The 19378-nt window shown below is 40.3% G+C and overlaps 1 protein-coding gene across 3 annotated transcripts in view; it reads right to left on the reverse strand.

The window, feature by feature from the left end:
- The window catches only part of BBX (BBX high mobility group box domain containing), an 89809-nt gene that overhangs the window by 37503 nt on the left and 32928 nt on the right, over window positions 1-19378 (reverse strand). For all 3 annotated transcript variants that reach the window (XM_075852812.1, XM_075852811.1, XM_075852810.1), the window contains exons 5-6: window positions 14007-14087; window positions 6103-6183 (exon numbers count right to left, since the gene is read on the reverse strand). In XM_075852812.1, the coding sequence (XP_075708927.1) occupies window positions 6103-6183; window positions 14007-14087 (162 nt within the window). The remainder of the gene's footprint in view (window positions 1-6102; window positions 6184-14006; window positions 14088-19378) is intronic.

Consider the following 19378-nt stretch of genomic DNA (forward strand, 5'->3'; position numbering starts at 1 on the left):
TGTTTGTTGGAGTCCAGATTTTGCAGGATTGGTTTTCGGGTGCCATGTCGCATTTGCAGAGCCCCAGAGGTATCAAAGCAATGGAAACCCACCAGAAGTGACCCCATTTTGGAAACTACACCCCTCAAGGAATTCATTTATGGTTTTTGTTATCATTTTGACCGCACAGTTTTTTCACAGCACCTATTTGAATTGGGCTGTGAAATGAAAAAAATTATATTTTTTCCAATAAGATGTCATTTTTGATCAAAATTTCTTATTTTCACAGGGAACAACATACCCCATTTTGTTGCCCAATTTGTCCTTAGTGCGGCAATACCCCATTTGTGGTGATAAACTGCCGTTTGGGCCCATGGGAGGGCTCAGACGGAAAGGAGCGCTATGTGTTTGTTGGAGTCCAGATTTTGCAGGATTGGTTTTCGGGTGCCATGTTGCATTTGCAGAGCCCCAGAGGTATCAAAGCAATGGAAACCCACCAGAAGTGACCCCATTTTGGAAACTACACCCCTCAAGGAATTAATTTATGGTTTTTGTTATCATTTTGACCGCACAGTTTTTTCACAGCACCTATTTGAATTGGGCTGTGAAATGAAAAAAATGATATTTTTTCCAATAAGATGTCATTTTTGATCCAAATTTCTTATTTTCACAAGGAACAACATACCCCATTTTGTTGCCCAATTTGTCCTTAGTGCGGCAATACCCCATTTGTGGTGATAAACTGCCCTTTGGGCCCATGGGAGGGCTCAGAAGGAAAGGACCACCATTTGGCCTACTGGAGCTTTTCTGGTGCTAAGTCATGTGTGCAGAAGCCCCTGAGGTACCAGTACAGTTGAAACCCCCGAGAAGTGACCCCATTTTAAAAACTACACCCCTTAAGACATTCATCTAGAGGTGTAGTGAGCATTTTGACCCCACAGGTACTGTGTAAAAGATAATGCGCAGCAGATGGTGCAATGTGAGATTTGCAATTTTATATATGTATATGCCATTTCAGTGTCCAATATAGTGTGCCCAGCATGCGCCACCGGAGATATACACCCCTTAAATTGTAATGTGGGTTCTCCTGGGTACGACAATACCCTACATGTGGCTGTTATCAGCTGCCTGGGCATACGGCAGGGCTCAGAAGGGAAAGATGAGGGGGGTAAGCTGTGCGGAGTGCATCAGGGTAAATTAAAAATCAAGGGATGTATGATACATTTTAAAACAATCTTTTATACAGAGCCCTGGTTTTTCGGGACACGTGTCACATTGGTATATTGTGTTCTTCCTTATCCCCCTCTTATAGCAGACTCTGCACCTCTTTTGACTCTTTCCCTTTCCACCGGTTTGGGGACCTTCTCCTGGAAAGTGTTGCCCTGGTACGATGCGTGTGGCCTCGCTTCCAGAAGTACTGGGTGCCCCCCCTTCCTGGTCCCTAAAGATTAGATCTTGAAATTCCAGGAAAGTTCCCCTCTGGCCTGCACATCGACGTAGCACATACGCATTGTACAAAGCCATCTGTATGATGTGCCCGGCCAGCTTCTTATACCACACCGCATGGCGCTGTAGGGCTTCAGGACTTGGTTTGACAAGTCCATCCCTCCCATGTACCTATTGTAGTCCAGGATGCAGTCTGGTTTGGGGGTGGCCTTTCCTTCATATATCCTAAACCTGTAGGTATACCCTGATGCACTCTCACAGCTTATACATCTTCACGCCATACCTTGCCCTCTTACCTGGCAGGTACTGGCGGAATTGAACCCTCCCTTTAAAATGTACCAGGGACTCATCAATAGAAAAACACTTCTCGGGGGTGTATGCTTGGGAAAACCGGGCACTGGAACGGTCTAATAGGGGTCTCCGTTTATACAAACGGTCAAAACTGGGGTCATCTCGGAGTGGGCACGGCTCATTATCAGTATAATGTGAGAAGCGAAGTATTGCCTCATTTATTTATTTTTTTAGGTTCCAGTTCATTTCTGAAGTTGCTTTGAGGGGCCCATATATTAGAAACCCCTATCAAACACCCCATTTTAGAAACTAGACCCCTCAAAGTATTCACAACAGCATTTAGAAAGTTTATGAACCCTTTAGGTGTTTCACAGGAATTTAGAGCAAAGTAGAGGTGAAATTTACTCTTTTTATACCATTTTTTTTATAACACAAAAGGATTTATCAGAGAAACACAAATTAATACGTATTGCCCAGATTCTGCAGTTTAGAGAAATATCCCACATGTGGCCCTCGGGCGGTAATGACTGAAGCACCGGCCTCCGAAGCAAAGGAGCACCTAGTGGATTTTGAGCCCTCCTTTTTATTAGGCACCATGTCCGGTTTGAAGAGGTCTTGTGGTGCCAAAACATTGGAAACCCCCCAAAAGTGACCCCAATTTGGAAACTAGACCCCTTGAGGAATCCATTGTAGTTTTCATGGGGTGCATGCGGCTTTTTGATCAGTTTTTATTCTATTTTTAGGTGGCGTGGTGACTAATAAACAGCAATTCTACTATTGTTTTTGTATACTTTTTTTTTTACAGCGTTCACCGTGCGCTATAAATGACATATTCACTTTATTCTGCGGGGCGATACGATTACGGCGATACCAGATGTTTATAGTTTTTTTTTATGTCTTATGGCGTTTGCACAATAAAATACGTTTTGTAAACAATCATTCACTTTTGGTGTTACCTTATTCTAAGAGCCATAACGTTTTTATTTTTCAATCAATAAAGCCGTGCGAGGACTTATTTTTTGCGTAACGAACTGTATTTTCCATCAGTAGCATTTTTAGGTACATGCGACTTTTTGATCTCTTTTTATTCCATTTTTTGGGAGGTGAAGTGACCAAACAATTGTGATTGTGGTACGGTTTATTAATATTTTTTTTTACGGCGTTCACCGTGCGGGATAAATAACAAAATAATTTTGTAGATCAGGCCGTTACGGACGCGGCGATACCAATTATGTATAGTTTATTTGTTTGTTTATATATTTTTATTAATAATAAAGGACTGATAAGGGAAAAAGTGGGACTTTTACTTTTATTACTTTTAAAACTTTTATTTTCTTATTTTTACACATCTTTTTTTAACTTTTTTTTAACTTTATTACTTTGTCCCACTAGGGGACTTGAGGGCAGGAGGCCCTGATCGCTATTCTAATACACTGCACTACATGCGTAGTGCAGTGTATTAGAACTGTCAGCTACTCACTGACAGCAAGCATAGTGGGTCCTGACGTTGTCAGGACCCACTAGGCTTCCGTCTATGGCATAGCCGGACGCCATTGTTTGGTGTCCGGTTGCCATAGTCACCATCGCCGGCCGCTATCGCGTAGCAGGCCGGCGATGGCAGCTTAACCCCTAAAAAGCCGCGATCTCTATAGAACGCGGCTTTTAAGGGGTTAATCAGCGGGGACACAGCGATCGGTCCCCGCTGTAGGAGCTGTGACAGCTGCTGAACAAGACAGCAGCGTCACAGCTCCTGTATGTGTCGGGAGGACGGCCGAAACGGCCGTTACTCCCGTGACGTACTATTACGTCATGGAGCGCGAACGATACAGCTGCCATGACGTAATAGTACGTCAAGGAGCGGGAAGGGGTTAAATCTGGTTAATGAAACTAAAGTTGACATTGACTTTAAGAAGTGACCATTCAGTAGGGAATACTACTTAATAAATGGATAACGTTTCCTGGAGTGGGGAAAAAATGTGTCACGGAGATAATAGTCACTAACTGTCACAATGTAGAAACCATACAAAAGCAGTGAATACAGAAAACACAACAATTTTTCATTCCTGACTGGAGTTTTACTGTAAATCCGTAGTGACCACACAGGGGATGTAGATAATTAATAGTTTATTTACAATAAGGCTTCGTTTACATCTGCGTCAGGGCTCCGTTCCGACTGAGCTTTCCGTCGGAACGGAGCCCTGACTGACATAAACAGAAACCATAGTGTCAGTCAGGGCTCCGTTCCGACAGAAAGCTCAGAAGGAACGTCGGAACGGAGCCCTGACGAAGATGTGAACATAGCCTAAGGAGATATTGACAACAGATTATTTATGAAAACTCTGTACAGTATGCGGTTTCCTATCTCCTGTTAATTCACAATATCACTTTGTAAATTATTGACTATTTACAATAGTGTTCTGTATCTTCTATACTTGAAACCGCCCTCCAGTCTCAGGCCATAATTATAAATGTGATGGGGTATATGGAGTAATATTACCTGGTGCCCTCCAGTTGCGCCCCTCTGCCATGGATCTGCCCCACTGTGTTGTTTGAAAATGGCCACAGCGCTTCTCACGCTGAGTCTAAGTCACTCAATTCACGGATTGGCGAGAAATGCTGACGTGAGCAGCTCTGGCCAATCTGAGAACAGTGGGAGTGTCTCAGACTCGTAGTCTAAGAAGTGCTGCAGCCACCTTCGGACAGCACCAAGGGGACCCTAAAATGGGGGATCCAGTGCAGAGGGGAACAACTGGAGGGCACCAGGTGATACTACTCCATATACCCTATCATATTTAAAATGTTGTCCCGGGACTGGAGGGTTGCTTTAAAGCGGTTTGAAATATACTAAAAATACAAGAAAGGTTTTTAAATTGTAACCGACTAAGAATACGTATAAGTCTCTTTTCTTTTATCCAACAGGAACGTACTGTATAATTAATATATATATATATATATACACACACACACACACATGTATTTGTAATCCACCAAGAATATAGATAAATGTATAACTTTAATCCAATAGCAACGAATATATATATATTTATTTATTTTTTATTGCAATCCACTAACAGTACGGATAAGTCTCCTTACGGTTATCCAAAAGAAGTGAGCATATATGTATATTTGTGAACTACGAATAATACAGATATGTTTATTAATATTTTTTAATTTATAATCCTCTGTAGGTAGACTACTCCTGAATAAAGATGATGCAAGGTCTCTATTGTAGACATCCTTCAGAATAGGCCATATCCTGTGGGATGATTTGACCCCAATTTACCATTTGAATAATGGGGGTTATTACTCTTTGGTGTGCTCCAATTTATTTAGGGTATGGTAGGATATCTATTCTGGGACACTATTGTGCGCCACCAGACTTTATTTACTAAGTGAAGGGCCCCTTTTATTACTGGAATTAATTGTTCTCTCCTAGATGGCCAACTTTCTTCTATTTGCTTAATTTCCAGAAAAGGGGTCAAATTGGTATAAAAAGGGCGATACTGCTGTTCATTCACAATTGTTTATTTTATCTTCAGATTTTGTTAGTATTGCTTGTGTCCGGACCTATCTACCTTTTCCGATCCCTGGCTGACGCACCTCTCAATTCTATCCGCCTCTTCCCTCACCGATCTCTCTCTTTCCCTCGTGCTTGGCACTCTTATTTTTCTTCCCTTAGATCATCTTTTTTCTACTCCCCTTGACATTCTACTCTCTCCATTCCCATCTCCCCGCTCTGATGACAAGGGCCTGCCCCCACCAGAATTTGGCCCCTCTGCCTTACCACAATCTGCTATAGTGTAGGGGCCAGTCCCAACGGGAACCAATCCCTCCACTCCTAAAATAGCAGCCACAATAAAGAAGTGCTTCCCACCATATCTGGCTCCACCGCTCTCCGACCACACTGTCTCCCCTGTAGGTGGCCAAGTCACAGAGGCCGCGTGCACACTCATCCGACCTCTCTGCTTCTCCCGCCGCTGTCACCTCATCTGAACAGCATCCTTTCGGATCCTACTCCTTCCCTCCATCAGCCGCAGCCATACCACCCGGGACATAAGGGTAAGTTTTAATTAATGTACCCTCAATACTTACAAATCTACAGAATAGTGCTCTGCCTAGATGCATTATACTTATCTGAATAAAAATGCAATAGAAAAAACTTGCAGGAATGTTTCACAAGCTTCAAATACTGTATGTACACTTCAGCAACCACATTGCGCAAAAAAACCCCCAAAAAAACAGCTACAAATTTCTTACTTATGTAACTGTATTGCAAGTACAAAACTTTCATGTACACATCCAGACATGTCAACAATTTTATCATACATATGCAGAGTCTACGCTTTTATTAACAATTGAGATGGATCTTTTGGTTTTACCACTTACCTCTGCAAATTGGAAGAGTGCAGACTTCTCACATCGCTTAGCAGGTGAAACGACATCTGACTCTGAAGTATTAGAAGAAATCTGAATATAAAATACATAAATAAATATATATTATCATAAACTGTCCAATATCAAAAGCTAGATGTAGCTTTACAAGGCGCTTTGTAAGGCACCGTCTAAAACATTTTTATATACCAGCTATAGCCAGCTTTTGCAATAAATTCCGTCATTTTACACCTGGCTTTGAGACACTAACGTGAATGGACAGCTATTGTGTGATAACTGCCATGCTCTGGCAGTCCTCCCTGGACCGCTGCTGCACAGTGGAGCGGGCAGGCAGAGACTGTTGACTATCGTCACAAGCCTGTACTCGCCCACTCCATTGACTAAATTGTATTAACACTAATAGTCGTTAACACAGACATAGAATGCAACAGATTACTGCTTTCCCCATATTTCCAATGCGGGGCGGTGGTAGTCTGAAATCATGGTACTACCACGACTACCTCCGGGATCACTAGCCGCTTCTAGAATGTGAGGGCTGAATACAGCTATTAATTTCTGACATGTCAAACATAAAAGTTCTGGTTATGAAAAAAACTTTTCTAAAAAGCTTGTCAGTTTCATTAAACGCAGTAATGTTAGAGATTTTAACCCCTTCAGGACGGAACCTGTTTTGGCCTTCAGGACACAGCCGATTTTTTCAAATCGGACATGTGTTACTTTATGTGGTAATAACAACGGAATGCTTTTATCTATCCAAGCGATTCTGAGACTGTTTTCTCATGACATATTGTACTTTATGTTAGTGAAAAAATGTCGGTATTTATGAAAAACACCAAAATTTAGAACAAATTTGCAAAAATTATAATTTTTCTGCTTGTAAACAGATAGTAATACCACGCAAAATAGTTACTAGTTAACATTCATTTCTAATACATTTTTTTTTGTACCACAGAAGGTTTTACCCGAGAAACGCAACTCAATATTTATTGCCCAGATTTTGCAGTTTTTAGAAATATCCCACATGTGGCCCTAGTGTGGTAATGGACTGAAACACAGGCCTCAGAAGCAAAGGAGCAGCTAGGGGATTTTGGGCCTCCTCTTTTTTTAGAATATATTTTAGGCACCATGTCAGGTTTGAAGAGGTCTCGTGGTGCCAAAACAGCGGAAACCCCCCCAAAAGTGACCCCATTTTGGAAACTACACCTCTCAAGGAATTTATCTGGGGGTATAGTTAGCATTTTGACCACACAAGCTTTTCGCCAAATATATTGGAATTAGTCTGTAAAAATGAAAATCTACTGTTTTTCTGAAAAAACATAGAAATTTTTAATATTTTCGTTTTTACAGATTTCACCGTGCGGTAAAAACGAAAACTTTACTTTATTCTGTGGCTCAATACAATTACGGTGATACCAATTTAATGTTTTTTTTTTTTATATTATACTACTTTTACAAAGAAAAATCTAATTGTTAAAATAAAAATTGTTTTGTTTCACCACATTCTGAGAGCCGTACCTTTTTTATTTTTGAGTTGATTGAGCGGTGGGAGGTCTTATTTTTTGCGGGACAAGCTGTAGTTTTTATTGGTACCATTTTTTGGTACATAAAAAGTAATCTTAAAGTGGTATTTAATTTTTTTTTGAGAGCTAAAGTGACAAAAAAAAACAGCGATTTTGTCGGTTTAAATTATTTACTTTTTTTACGGTGTTCACCGTGCGAGTTAAATAGGCTCTGTCACCAGATTTTGCAACCCCTATCTCCTATTGCAGCAGATCGGCGCTGCAATGTAGATAAGAGTAACGTTTTTTTGTTTTTTTTTAAAAACGAGCATTTTTGGCCAAGTTATGACCATTTTTATATTTATGCAAATGAGGCTTGCAAAAGTCCAAGTGGGCGTGTTTAAAGTCAAAGTACATCTGGGCGTGTATTATGTGCGTACATCGGGGCGTTTTTACTTCTTTTACTAGCTGGGCGTTGTGTATAGAAGTGTCATCCACTTCTCTTCACAACGCCCAGCTTCTGGCAGTGCAGACACAGCGTGTTCTCGAGAGATCACGCTGTGACGTCACTCACTTTCTGCCCCAGGTCCTGCATCGGCGTTTGCAGGTAAGTCGATGTAGCTACTTACCTGCAAACGCCGATGCTGCTGCAGAATCAACTGTAGCCTCTGGTGCCGATATGTCCTCGCTCGTCCGACACGATGCAGGACCTGGGCAGGAAGTGATTGACGTCACAGCGTGATCTCGCGAGGACACGCTGTGTGTCTGTGCACTGCCAGAAGCTGGGTGGTAACGAAGAGAAGTGGATGATGCTGATTCGTCAGCATCATACACTTCCATTCACAACGCCCAGCTAGTAAAACAAGTAAAAACGCCCAGATGTACACACACAATACACGCCCAGTTGTACTTTAGAAAGCCTCATTTGCATAAATATAAAAATGGTCATAACTTGGCCAAACATGCTCGTTTAAAAATAAAAAATAAAAACGTTACTGTAATCTACATTGCAGCGCCGATCTGCTGCAATAGGAGATAGGGGTTGCAAAATCTGGTGACAGAGCCTCTTTAAATAATGGTATATTGTAATAGTTCGGCCTTTTACGAACGTAGCGATACCAATTTGGTTTACATTACTTTAGAAGAAAAATGGGAAAAGGTTTTTTTTTTTTAACGTTAAACTTTTTTCTTTCTCACTACTAATAACTTTAATTCTTCTACACATTTTATTAGTCCCCGTAGGGGACTTGAACCAGCGATCATTGGATCGCTGGTACAATATACTGCAATACTAATGTATTGCAGTATATTATTTTTACAGGCTTCTGTAACCGCACGATCGCTGTTCCTGTCTGTTAATCCTGGGTGTCAGCTGTAATACACAGCAGACACCGGCAGCGTATGGAGCGGGCTCAGTACGTGAGCCCGCTCCATAAATCAACCCCTGCACCATGATGTGCTATTAAGTCATAGTGCGCAAAGGGGTTAATGCACAGCGGATGGTATGAATATTGCACTTTTCCACTGATGTGCCATTTTAGTGCATAATAAGTCGTGCCCAGTTTGTGCCACTGAAGACAAACACCTCATAAAACGTTAAGCGGGTTCTCTCGGGTATGGCAATGCCATATATGTGTGCGCAAACTGCTGTTTGGGCACGCTGCAGGGCTCAGAAGGGAGGGACGCCATTTTGGAGCGCAGATTTTGCTTGGCAGTTGTTCTGTTTGGAGTTTTACTGGTATTTCAGTTTATAATGTGGGGGCATATGTAATCTGTGCGGGGTACATCAGGGTATAATAAGAGGGTATAATAATGGGGTAAATAAATAATAATCCGCAGATATGTGGCCAGTGTCGCACTCATAAATGGCGCCCGATCTTATCCGCTTTTGGAACACCGCACATTTTTCATCGCCATATTCTGAGAGCCAGAAATTTTTTCTTTTTTCACCACCGGAGCTGTGTGAGGGCTTATTTGTTGCGGGACAATCTGTAGTTTTCATTGGTACCATTTTGGGGTACATGCGATTTTTTTGATCACTTTTTATTCAATTTTTTTGCAAGCCGGGTGACCATAAACAAGCAATTCTGACAATGTTTTTTAGTTTATTTTTTGCAGCGTTCGCCATGCGCTATAAATGACAATTTTACTTTATTTTGCGGATCGGTACAATTACAGCGATACCATATGTATATAGGTTTTTTCATGTTTTAATAAATAATTAATTTTTTTATTCTGAGAGCCGTAACTGTTTTATTTTTTAGTCAAAAAAGCTGTATAACGGCTTGTTTTTTGCGCGACGAGTTGTCGTTTTTATGGGTACTATTTTCGGGTACATGCGACTTTTTGATCACTTTTTATTCTCTATTTTGGGAGGGGTGGTGACCAAAAAATAGCGATTCCGGTGTAGTTTTTTATTGATTTTTTTGGGGTGTTCATCGTGCGGGAAAAATAACATTATAGTTTTATAGTTTGGGTCGTTACGAACGCGGTGATACCAGATATGTGTACTTTTTTTAATGTGTTCATTTTTTTCCTATAAGTGAAATCTTATAGGAAAAAAAGCATTTTTTGTTTATATAACTTATAACTTTTTTTTTTACACTTTTTTTTAAAACATTATTACTTTTTTTTACTTGTCCTACTAGGGGACATTTAGACTTGCAGCTTTGATCGCTGCTAGATTACATTACACTACCTACTTAGTCTAATGTATTCTAACTGTCATTGTGACGTGACAGTCACACTGACAGGAAGCCTCGGAGGACTGGCCGGAGGCTACTCCTCTGAGGCTTCCGTAAATGGCAACCTGGAGGTCATTGTCTGGCCTCCGATTGCCACGACAAGCATCGGCACCCCCCACAATCACTTTGTGGGGGCTGCCGATGTGTTTCAAACCCCTTAAATGCGGCAAACGCAATCTGTCGCCGCATTTATGGGTTTAATTGCCGAAATCAGCAGCGATGGTCCACTGACCGGCAAGACAGGAGTGTCCGCTGTCGGGGACAGCTGACCTCCCGGTTCCCGGACACTGTCAATTACTAATGAGAAAGACATTATTTAGATACAAAATGTAAAAAAGTTACAATTTGTATGTAGGGAAGGGACACTTATACATATTTGATGTGACATTATTGCTTTGTTTTTCTATCCATTTCCTTATTTATTTTGCTTTGTGATTTTTATGTGGATCAGACTGATGTTTGTAATCACTTATGGGCAATTGTTTGTCTTGATTTATTAAAGTCTGGCTGACATTGTTAGGGCTCTACACCTATGCAGGGTGCTTTATCATGAATCACCAGTTTTATTTTTTCTCTCTGTATACAGGTTTTAAAGTTTAAAAATATTTTATCTAAATAAAGTGTTTTTCTCATTGCTAATTTAATCCCTTTCCACCGCAGTCATTTTTCAGTTTTTCATTTTGTTTTTTTTTCTCCCCACTTTCCAAAAGGGCTTGTTTTTTGCGGACAACTTGTAGTTTTTCATAGCACATTTATTAGACCATATAATGTATTGAGAAATAGGAAAAAACGTCTCTGAGGGGTGGAATGGGAAAAGAAGTGATTCCTTTATTGTTTTGCGGGTTTTGTTTTTTAGGGCATTCACTCTGCTGTTAAAATACCAAATTTATATCTTTATTTTTTTATGTTTTACTACTTTTACAAGGAAAAAAATAATTGTTAAAAAAATAAATATATATTATTAGAGCCATAACTTTTTTATTTTTCCGTCGATTGAGCAGTGTGAGGGCACTTGTTTTTTGCAGGAGCGAGCAGTAGTTTTTATTGGTATTATTTTGGGGCACATAAGACTTTTCCATCACTTTTTATTCCATTTTTTTGTGGGAGACGAGGTGATCCAAAAACAGTGATTCTGGCATTTTATTTTTTTAACAGTGCGGGTTGAATAATGTTATATTGTAATAATTTGGATTTTTACGAAACCCGGCAAAGTAATTATGTTTATTTTTTATTTATATTGCTTTGGGGGAAAATGGTGAAAGGGTTTTTTTTTTTTTTCCTTTTAATATTTTTAATTTTGTATATGAAACTTTTTGTTAGGGGACTTAAAACCCACGCTTGCACCATATACTGCAATACGATTGCAATATATAGTATTCTTCACCGTTTCCTATTAAGTCCAGCCTCCTGATTAGGCCCTCAGGCTGCCATGACAACCATCTGAACCCCGCGATCGCGTCGTGGGGAGGGGGGGTGTAAATGGGCTGTTGGAGGGGGCCCAGATTTTGTGGTCGCTATCGACCGCAGCATCTAAGGGTCAGTTCACACTGAGTTTTTTTTACACGTTTTTTGACGCGGAAACCGCGTCGAAAAACGTGCCAAAAAAACGCAGAAAAGGTGTTTTTTTCCCGTGAGCGGAAAAAACGGCTCACACGAAAAAGAAGGGACATTCCCTATCTTTGTGCGTTTACGTCTCTGACCTCCCATTGGCAGCAATGGGAGCCAGAGAAAGCGTATTTCGCTGCGTTTTTTTCCCGTGCCGCTCAATGGTCGCGGATGAAAAACGCCATGAAAATAGGCATGCAGGCAGATTTTCTGCCTGCAAAAAACTCAGTGTGAACCCAGTCTAAGTGGTCGAGTGAGCGGAATCGTAGTAATCTATGATCCCGCCTGTTGCAGTGAAGTGTCGTCTGTTGCATACATTCGTCACCCGCATCTTATGGAGAACCCGCTCCATACTTTCCTTTCTGACTTCCACTGTTTATATATGGCGAATGTCGGGAAGGGTTAATTGACATATGTGCACTTTATTATAGTGCATCTCTTTCTTCTCTTGTTCTTTGTATTGGGGCATCTTTGCTGCACTGTTATTTATTTTGAGTGCCCACCTTCCTCTTTTGGGGGTCTTTAAAGTGAAACTCCAGGCACATATTCAGAATTCATAAAATGGGCCTTGTAGGATCACACAACATACCAGGGCCATTAATTCTCACTCTGGTCCCTCAAATGCAGATTTCAATGCTGCACCCTACAGCCAATTCTAGGCATTCCAAACCATATACAGTGTAGAGCTTCTTATTTAGCTTAATCTTTCCAAAAATCAACCCCGAAACAGATAACAGGTTGTCTCTAATAACCTAGAATACAATTTTATATATTTTCTAAATTAATGCAAAAAAAAAACAAACCTTAATCATCTACATATAGCAAGAATGAGTTTTTGGGGGCCTCTGTTGCTATTTGTTACTTGCTTTTGCAATTCACTATTTATTATTATAAGGCTCTATTTACATTGGCGTTTTTCTCTAAGGGTAAGTTCACACAGGTCGAATTTGATGCGGAAAACTCTGCAGCAAAGCCGACTGAGAATCCGCAGGGAATTATGTCAGAAAGTACGCACCAAATACTCCCCGTCTCCTGGCTCTTCTATAGCGACACGTTCCTGCTCCCATTGGCTGGTCTCTGTTCCTGGGATAGTGTCTCATCCCATGTGACACTGCAGCCTGTGATTGGCTACAGCGGTCACATGGGACAAAACATCATCACAGGAGGCGAGGAGAGTATGGTATATATTTTTTTCTTTGAAGTGGAAAAGATTTTTCTAGCTGCGATTTTTCTCTGTGGAATAGCTGAAACTCTGCAGCAGAAAATACAACATTAGCCAAATGTTGCCTTCCCCATTGAGCTTAATGGGGAAAATATGCAACAAATGCTCAACCATTCTGCACCTAAATCTGCACCGCAGGTTAAATCTTATCCACTTTGTCGCTACTGTAATTTTTTTTCCAAGTGTGAACATAGCCTAAGTTATTCTGTGCCGTTCCCATTATTTTCAATAGGATTTTTGACCCCAGTTACTTTTTATTCCATTAGCCTAATGGATCCCATTTAAATCAATGACTCTGTTATGCTCCCATTTTGACTGGTTAAAAACAGTTCTATTATGAATCCATCAGAAGCATTAATGCAGCTACGAACAGTCTTAGGCCTCATGCACACGACCGTGCTCGTAATTACGAGCACGGCCGGCCACGGGCAGCCGGCCGCTTTTGCGAGCCGTGCTCCCATTATAAAGCATAGCAGCACGGCCTGTAAAATGAAAAAATAGAACATGTTCTATTTTTTTAACGGCACGGGCACCTTCCCGTGAGAAAACGGGAAGGTACCCGTGACTAACAGAAGTCTATGGGCCCGTTATTGAGGGTCGTAATTACGACCCGCAATAACGGGTGTTTTTACGGTCGTCTGCATGAGGCCTTAGTGTATATGGAGAGCTCTTGATCAAGTCCCTGCTTCGCACTTAGGCACTCATTACAATGTCCTGCAATTACAACACTAGTGTATGCTTCACGAATGTGACACATGCTTACAATAAACTAAGAATGACAATGTAGCTTTTTCTTGTCGATAAGATATAAATGGTGGAGTTTCATACCTCTGCAAATTCAAGTAGTGCAGACTTCTTAGTAGGCTGGAAACAGTCAGACTCCTTTGACTCAGTAGGGCTTGAGGACACCTAAGCAAATAAGAAGTATATACATATAATGCTACTGATCTTGAGCAGATTTCAAATCTTTATTGTAAGAACACTGGGGTGAGTACTGATGCAAGTAAAAACAGTGACGTTTCCCATTTCAACCAATCAGATTACAGTCTTTATTGTTATAAAAAAATGATCAAATTATATTGGAGACACGATTTGGCTGCTATTGTCAAATTTCACTTTGCATTAGTTTACCTAAATCTCCGTGGTGAGGACATAGTCAGAAGAAAAGTTTTCACATGGATTGAGATACAGCACATTGAGTAACCGGGGGACAACTGCCCATTCTTATAGCCGGCCAGTCATAGTGGCATTACATAACAATACAGTACAATTTCTAAAGTTTATATAGGCGGTCTCCTAAGATTTTTTAAAGAAAAGAAAGTTCTTACTAGTACCATTTCACTATATTTTATGTATGTCAGCTGAAAAGAAATATAACAATAATTATTTTTTTATTTTTTTGCTTAGTGATGTTGTTTGCTGAAGTTTAACGTGTACCTGTCGTTTTCAGGTGACTTTTCAGAATAAGCGGTCATATGTGTGTTCATGAAAATAACGCTGCTTCTGGCCATTATATATCCAACATTTGTAAAGCAAACTCTTCTGAGCACGGCCATACCCCTGAAAAGTGACTATTTTGGAAACGACACCCCTTCAGACATTCATCTAGGGGTGTAGTGAGTATTTTGACCCGACAGGTGTTTTTTCATTAGAAATGAATGCGCAGCGGATGGTGCCATTTTCCACTGATATACCATTTTAGTCTACAATATATTGTTCCCAGTTTGTGCAACTAAAGACAAATACTTAACCCCTTCAGGACTGAGCCTGTTTTGGCCTTCAGGACGAAGCCGATTTTTCAAATCTGACATGTGTCCCTTTATGTGGTAATAACTCCGGAATGATTTTACCTATCCAAGTGATTCTGAGATTGTTTTCTCGTGACATATTGTACTTTATGTTAGGGAAAAAATTTGGTCGATAAATTCAATATTTATTTGTAAAAAACACCAAGATTTAGAGAAAATTAGCAAAAATTAGCATTTTTCATTCATTTGTAATACATTTTTTCCGTACCACAGAAGGTTTTACCCAAGAAATGCAACTCAATATTTATTGCCCAGATTCTGCAGTTTTTCGAAATATCCCACATGTGGCCCTAGTGCGGTAATGGACTGAAACACCGGCCTCAGAAGCAAAGGAGCAACTAGTGGATTTTGGGGCCTCCTTTTTCTAGAATCTATTTTAGGCACCATGTCAGGTTTGAAGAGGTCTTGTGGTACCAAAACAGTAAAGACCCCCCAAAAGTGACCCCATTTTGGAAACTATACCCCTCAAGGAATTTATCTATGGGTATAGTTAGCATTTTGAACCCACTGTTTTTTTGCTAAATTTAGTATGTGAAGATGAAAATCTACTTTTTTTGTGAAAAAACGTAGAAATGTAAAATTTTTACAAGGAATAAAAGTAGAAAAACACCCCAACATATGTAAAGCAGTTTCTTCCGATTATAGTAATACCCCATATGTGGTAATAAACTGCTGTTTGGACCCACAGCAGGCCTCAGAAGAGAAGGAGTACCATTTGGATTTTGGATTTCTGATTTTGCTGGAATAATTTTCAGTGCCGTGTCGCGTTTGCAATGTACTGGAGGGACCAAAACAGGGGAGACCCCCCAAAAGTGACCCCATTTTGGAAACTACACCCCTCAAGGAATTTTTCTAGGGGTAAAGTTAGCATTTTGGGTAAAAATCTACTTTTTTTCTGTAAGAACTTAGACATTTTTAATTTTTACAAGGAATAAAGGAGAAAAAGCACCCCAGCATTTGTAAAGCGATTTCTCCTGATTACGTAAATACCCCATATGTGGTAATAAACTGCTGTTTGGACCCACACCGGGGCTTAGAAAGGAAGGAGCGCTATTTGGCTTTTGGAGCTCAAATTTAGCTGGAACAGTTTTTGGGTGTCATGTCAAATTTGCAAAGCCCCTGAGAGAGCGAAACAGTGGAAGCCCCCCAAAAGTAACCCCATTTGGGAAACTACACCACTTAAGGAATCTATCTAGGGGTATAGTGAGAATTTAGGCCCCACACGTCTTTTGCAGAATTTATTAGAATTAGGCCGTGAAAATTAATATCAACATTATTTCCACTAAAATGTTGCATTTTTTCAATTTCACAAAGGATAAAGGAGAAAATGCACCCCAAAATTTGTAAAGCAATTTCTCCCGAGTACGGCTATACCTCACATGTGGTCATAAATGGTTTTTCATTAGAAAGTAATTAACCCTTTCCAAACTGATCCATGTTTTGCTTTTTTCTTTTTCGTTTTTCCTCCCTACTTTCCGAGAGCCACAACTTTTTTATTTTTCCGTCAATAGAGTGGTGTGAGGGCTTATTTTTTGCGGGACAAGCTGTAGTTTTTATTGGTATCATTTTTTGGTACATAAGACTTTTTGAGCACTTTTTATTAAATTTTTTGGTAGAGCCAAGGTGACCAAAAAACTGCAATTTTGCAGTTTAAAATTCTTTATTTTTCACGGCGTTCACCGTGCAAGTTCAATAATGATATATTGTAATAGCTTGGACTTTTACGGACGCAGCGATACCAATTTTCTGTATTTTTTTACATTACTTTAGAGAAAAAATGTGAAAAGGGTTTCTTTTTGGACTTTAAATATTTATTTAATTTTTTCCACTAATAATAACTATTTACTTTTTTTTTTTTACATATTTTATTAGTCCCCCTAGGAGACTTGAACCACCGATCGTTAGATCACTGGTAGAATACACTGCAATACTAATGTATTGCAGTATATTGTCATTTTTACAGGCTCCTGTAACAGCGTGATCGCTGTTTCTGTCCGTTAGTCCCGGGTATCAGCTGTAATACACAGCTGACACCCGCAGCATATGGCGCAGGCTCAGCGCGTGAGACGCTCCATATATCACTCCCCACACACCACGACATGCTATTAAGTCATGGTGCACGAAGGGTTTAATGCGCAGCGGATGGTGCAGAGTGAAAAATTAAAATTTTCCACTGATGTGCCATTTTAGTGCACTATATGTTGTGCCCAGTTTGTGCCACAAATACCTCATAAAATATTACCCAGGTTCTCCCGGGTATGGTGATGCCATATCGGTAGACGTAAACGGCTGTTTGGGCACGCTGTAGGGCTCAGACGGGAGGGAGCGGCATTTGGAGCACAGATTTAGCTTGGCAGTTGTTCTGTTTGGCGATTTGCTGGTATTTCAGTTTATAATGTGGGGGCATATGTAGGCTGGGCAGAGTACATCAGGGCATAATAAGAGGGTATAATAATGGGGTAAATAAATAATAATCTGCAGAACTGTGGCCAGTGTCGACTGATAAATGGCGCCCAATCTTATCCGCTTTTGGAACGCTCTGCACATTTTGCAACGCCATAATCTGTTAGTCGGAACTTTTTTTTATTACCACCGGAGCTGTGTGAGGGCTTATTTGTTGCGGGACAATCTGTAATTTTCATTGGTACCATTTTGGGGTTCATGCGATTTTGTTGATCACTTTTTATTCCATTTTTCGGCAAGCCAGGTGACCAAAAACCATCAATTCTGACGATTTTTATTTATTTTTTTACAGCGTTCACCCTGGGCTATAAATGGCCATTATATTTTATTCTGCGGGTCGGTACGATTACGGCGATACCATATGTATATAGGTTTTTTTATGTTTTGCAGCGTTTGCGCAATAAAATCACTTATTTAGAAAATAAATTATTCTGAGAGCCGTAAGTTTTTTATTTTTCAGTCAAAAAAGCTGTGTAAGGGCTTGTTTTTTGCGGGACGGGTTGTAGTTTGTTTCGGTACTATTTTGGCGTACATGCGACTTTTTGATCACTTTTTATTGTATATTTTGGGAGGGGTGGTGACCAAAAAATAGTGATTCTGGCAATGTTTTTCATAAAAAATTTTTGCGGTGTTCACCGTGCGGGAAAAATAATATTATAGTTTTATAGTTGGGGTCGTTACGAACGCGGTGCTACCGTGTTAATTTTTTTCCTATAATAAAAGACTTATTATAGGGAAAAAAAGCAGTTCTTGTTTATGTCACTTATAACTTTTATTTTTACACTTTTTTTAAAACATTTTTATTCTTTTTTTTACTTTTTTCACTTGTCCCACTAGGGGACACTTAGACTTGCAGCTTTGATCGCTGCTAGAGTATATTACACTACCTACGTAGGGTAATGTATTCTAACTGTCATTGTGACGTAACTGTCACACTGACAGGAAGCCTACGACGACCAGCCTACGGCTGGTCCTCATAGGCTTCTGTACATGGCAGCCCGGAAGCCATTTTCTTGCCATGGGTACCATCGCCAGCCCCCGTGATTTCACGTGGGGGCTGCCGATTAGCGCTAAAATCCTTTGATGTGGCGATTGGAATCGACCGCCGCATCGTAGGGGTTAATTGCCAAAATCAGCGGCGATGGGCCGCTGATCGGAAACGGGGAATGCAGGACAGACACCCTGCACAGTTAACCGCCGCTGTGGTGAAGCGCCGCGCGGCGGTTAACTGTCAAAGCACAGACGTAACTGCACGTCAAGGTGCGGGAACTTACTGCACACATTGACGTGCAGTTACGTCACGGTGCGGGAAGGGGTTAATAAACTGTTAAGCGGGTTCTCCCTGGTTTGGAAATGCCATATATGTGGAAGTAAATGTTTGGCAACATTATGGGGTCAGAAGGAAGGCAGCGCGATTTGGATTTTGGAGTGTGGATTTTGCTTGGTAGTTTTGTTGGGGCATATGTAAACTGTGCGGATTAAATCAGGGCATAATAAGGCGGTATAATAACGGGGTAAATAAATAGCAATCCACAGATGTGTGGCCAGTGTCGTATTGATAAATGGTGCCTGATCTTATCCTCCTTTTATAAGCCTCTGCACATTTTGCGTCACCATATTCTGAGAGCCGGAAATTTGTTATTTTTTCTCCACTGGAGCTGTGTGAGAGCTTATTTGTTGCGGGACAATCTGTTTTCATTGGTAGCATTTTGGGGTACATGCAACTTCTTGATCACTTTTTGTTCATTTTTTAGCAAGCAAGATGACCAAAAACCAGCAATCCTGACAATGTTTTTTATTCTTTTTTACAGTGTTCACTATGCGCTATAAATGACATATTAACTTTATTCTGCGGGTTGATATCAAATGTATATTGTTTTTTTATGATAAACAGCGTTTGCACACTAAAATATATATATTTTTTTAAAT

Source organism: Rhinoderma darwinii, chromosome 2, assembly GCF_050947455.1.
Source record: "Rhinoderma darwinii isolate aRhiDar2 chromosome 2, aRhiDar2.hap1, whole genome shotgun sequence".
Lineage (NCBI taxonomy): Eukaryota > Metazoa > Chordata > Amphibia > Anura > Rhinodermatidae > Rhinoderma > Rhinoderma darwinii.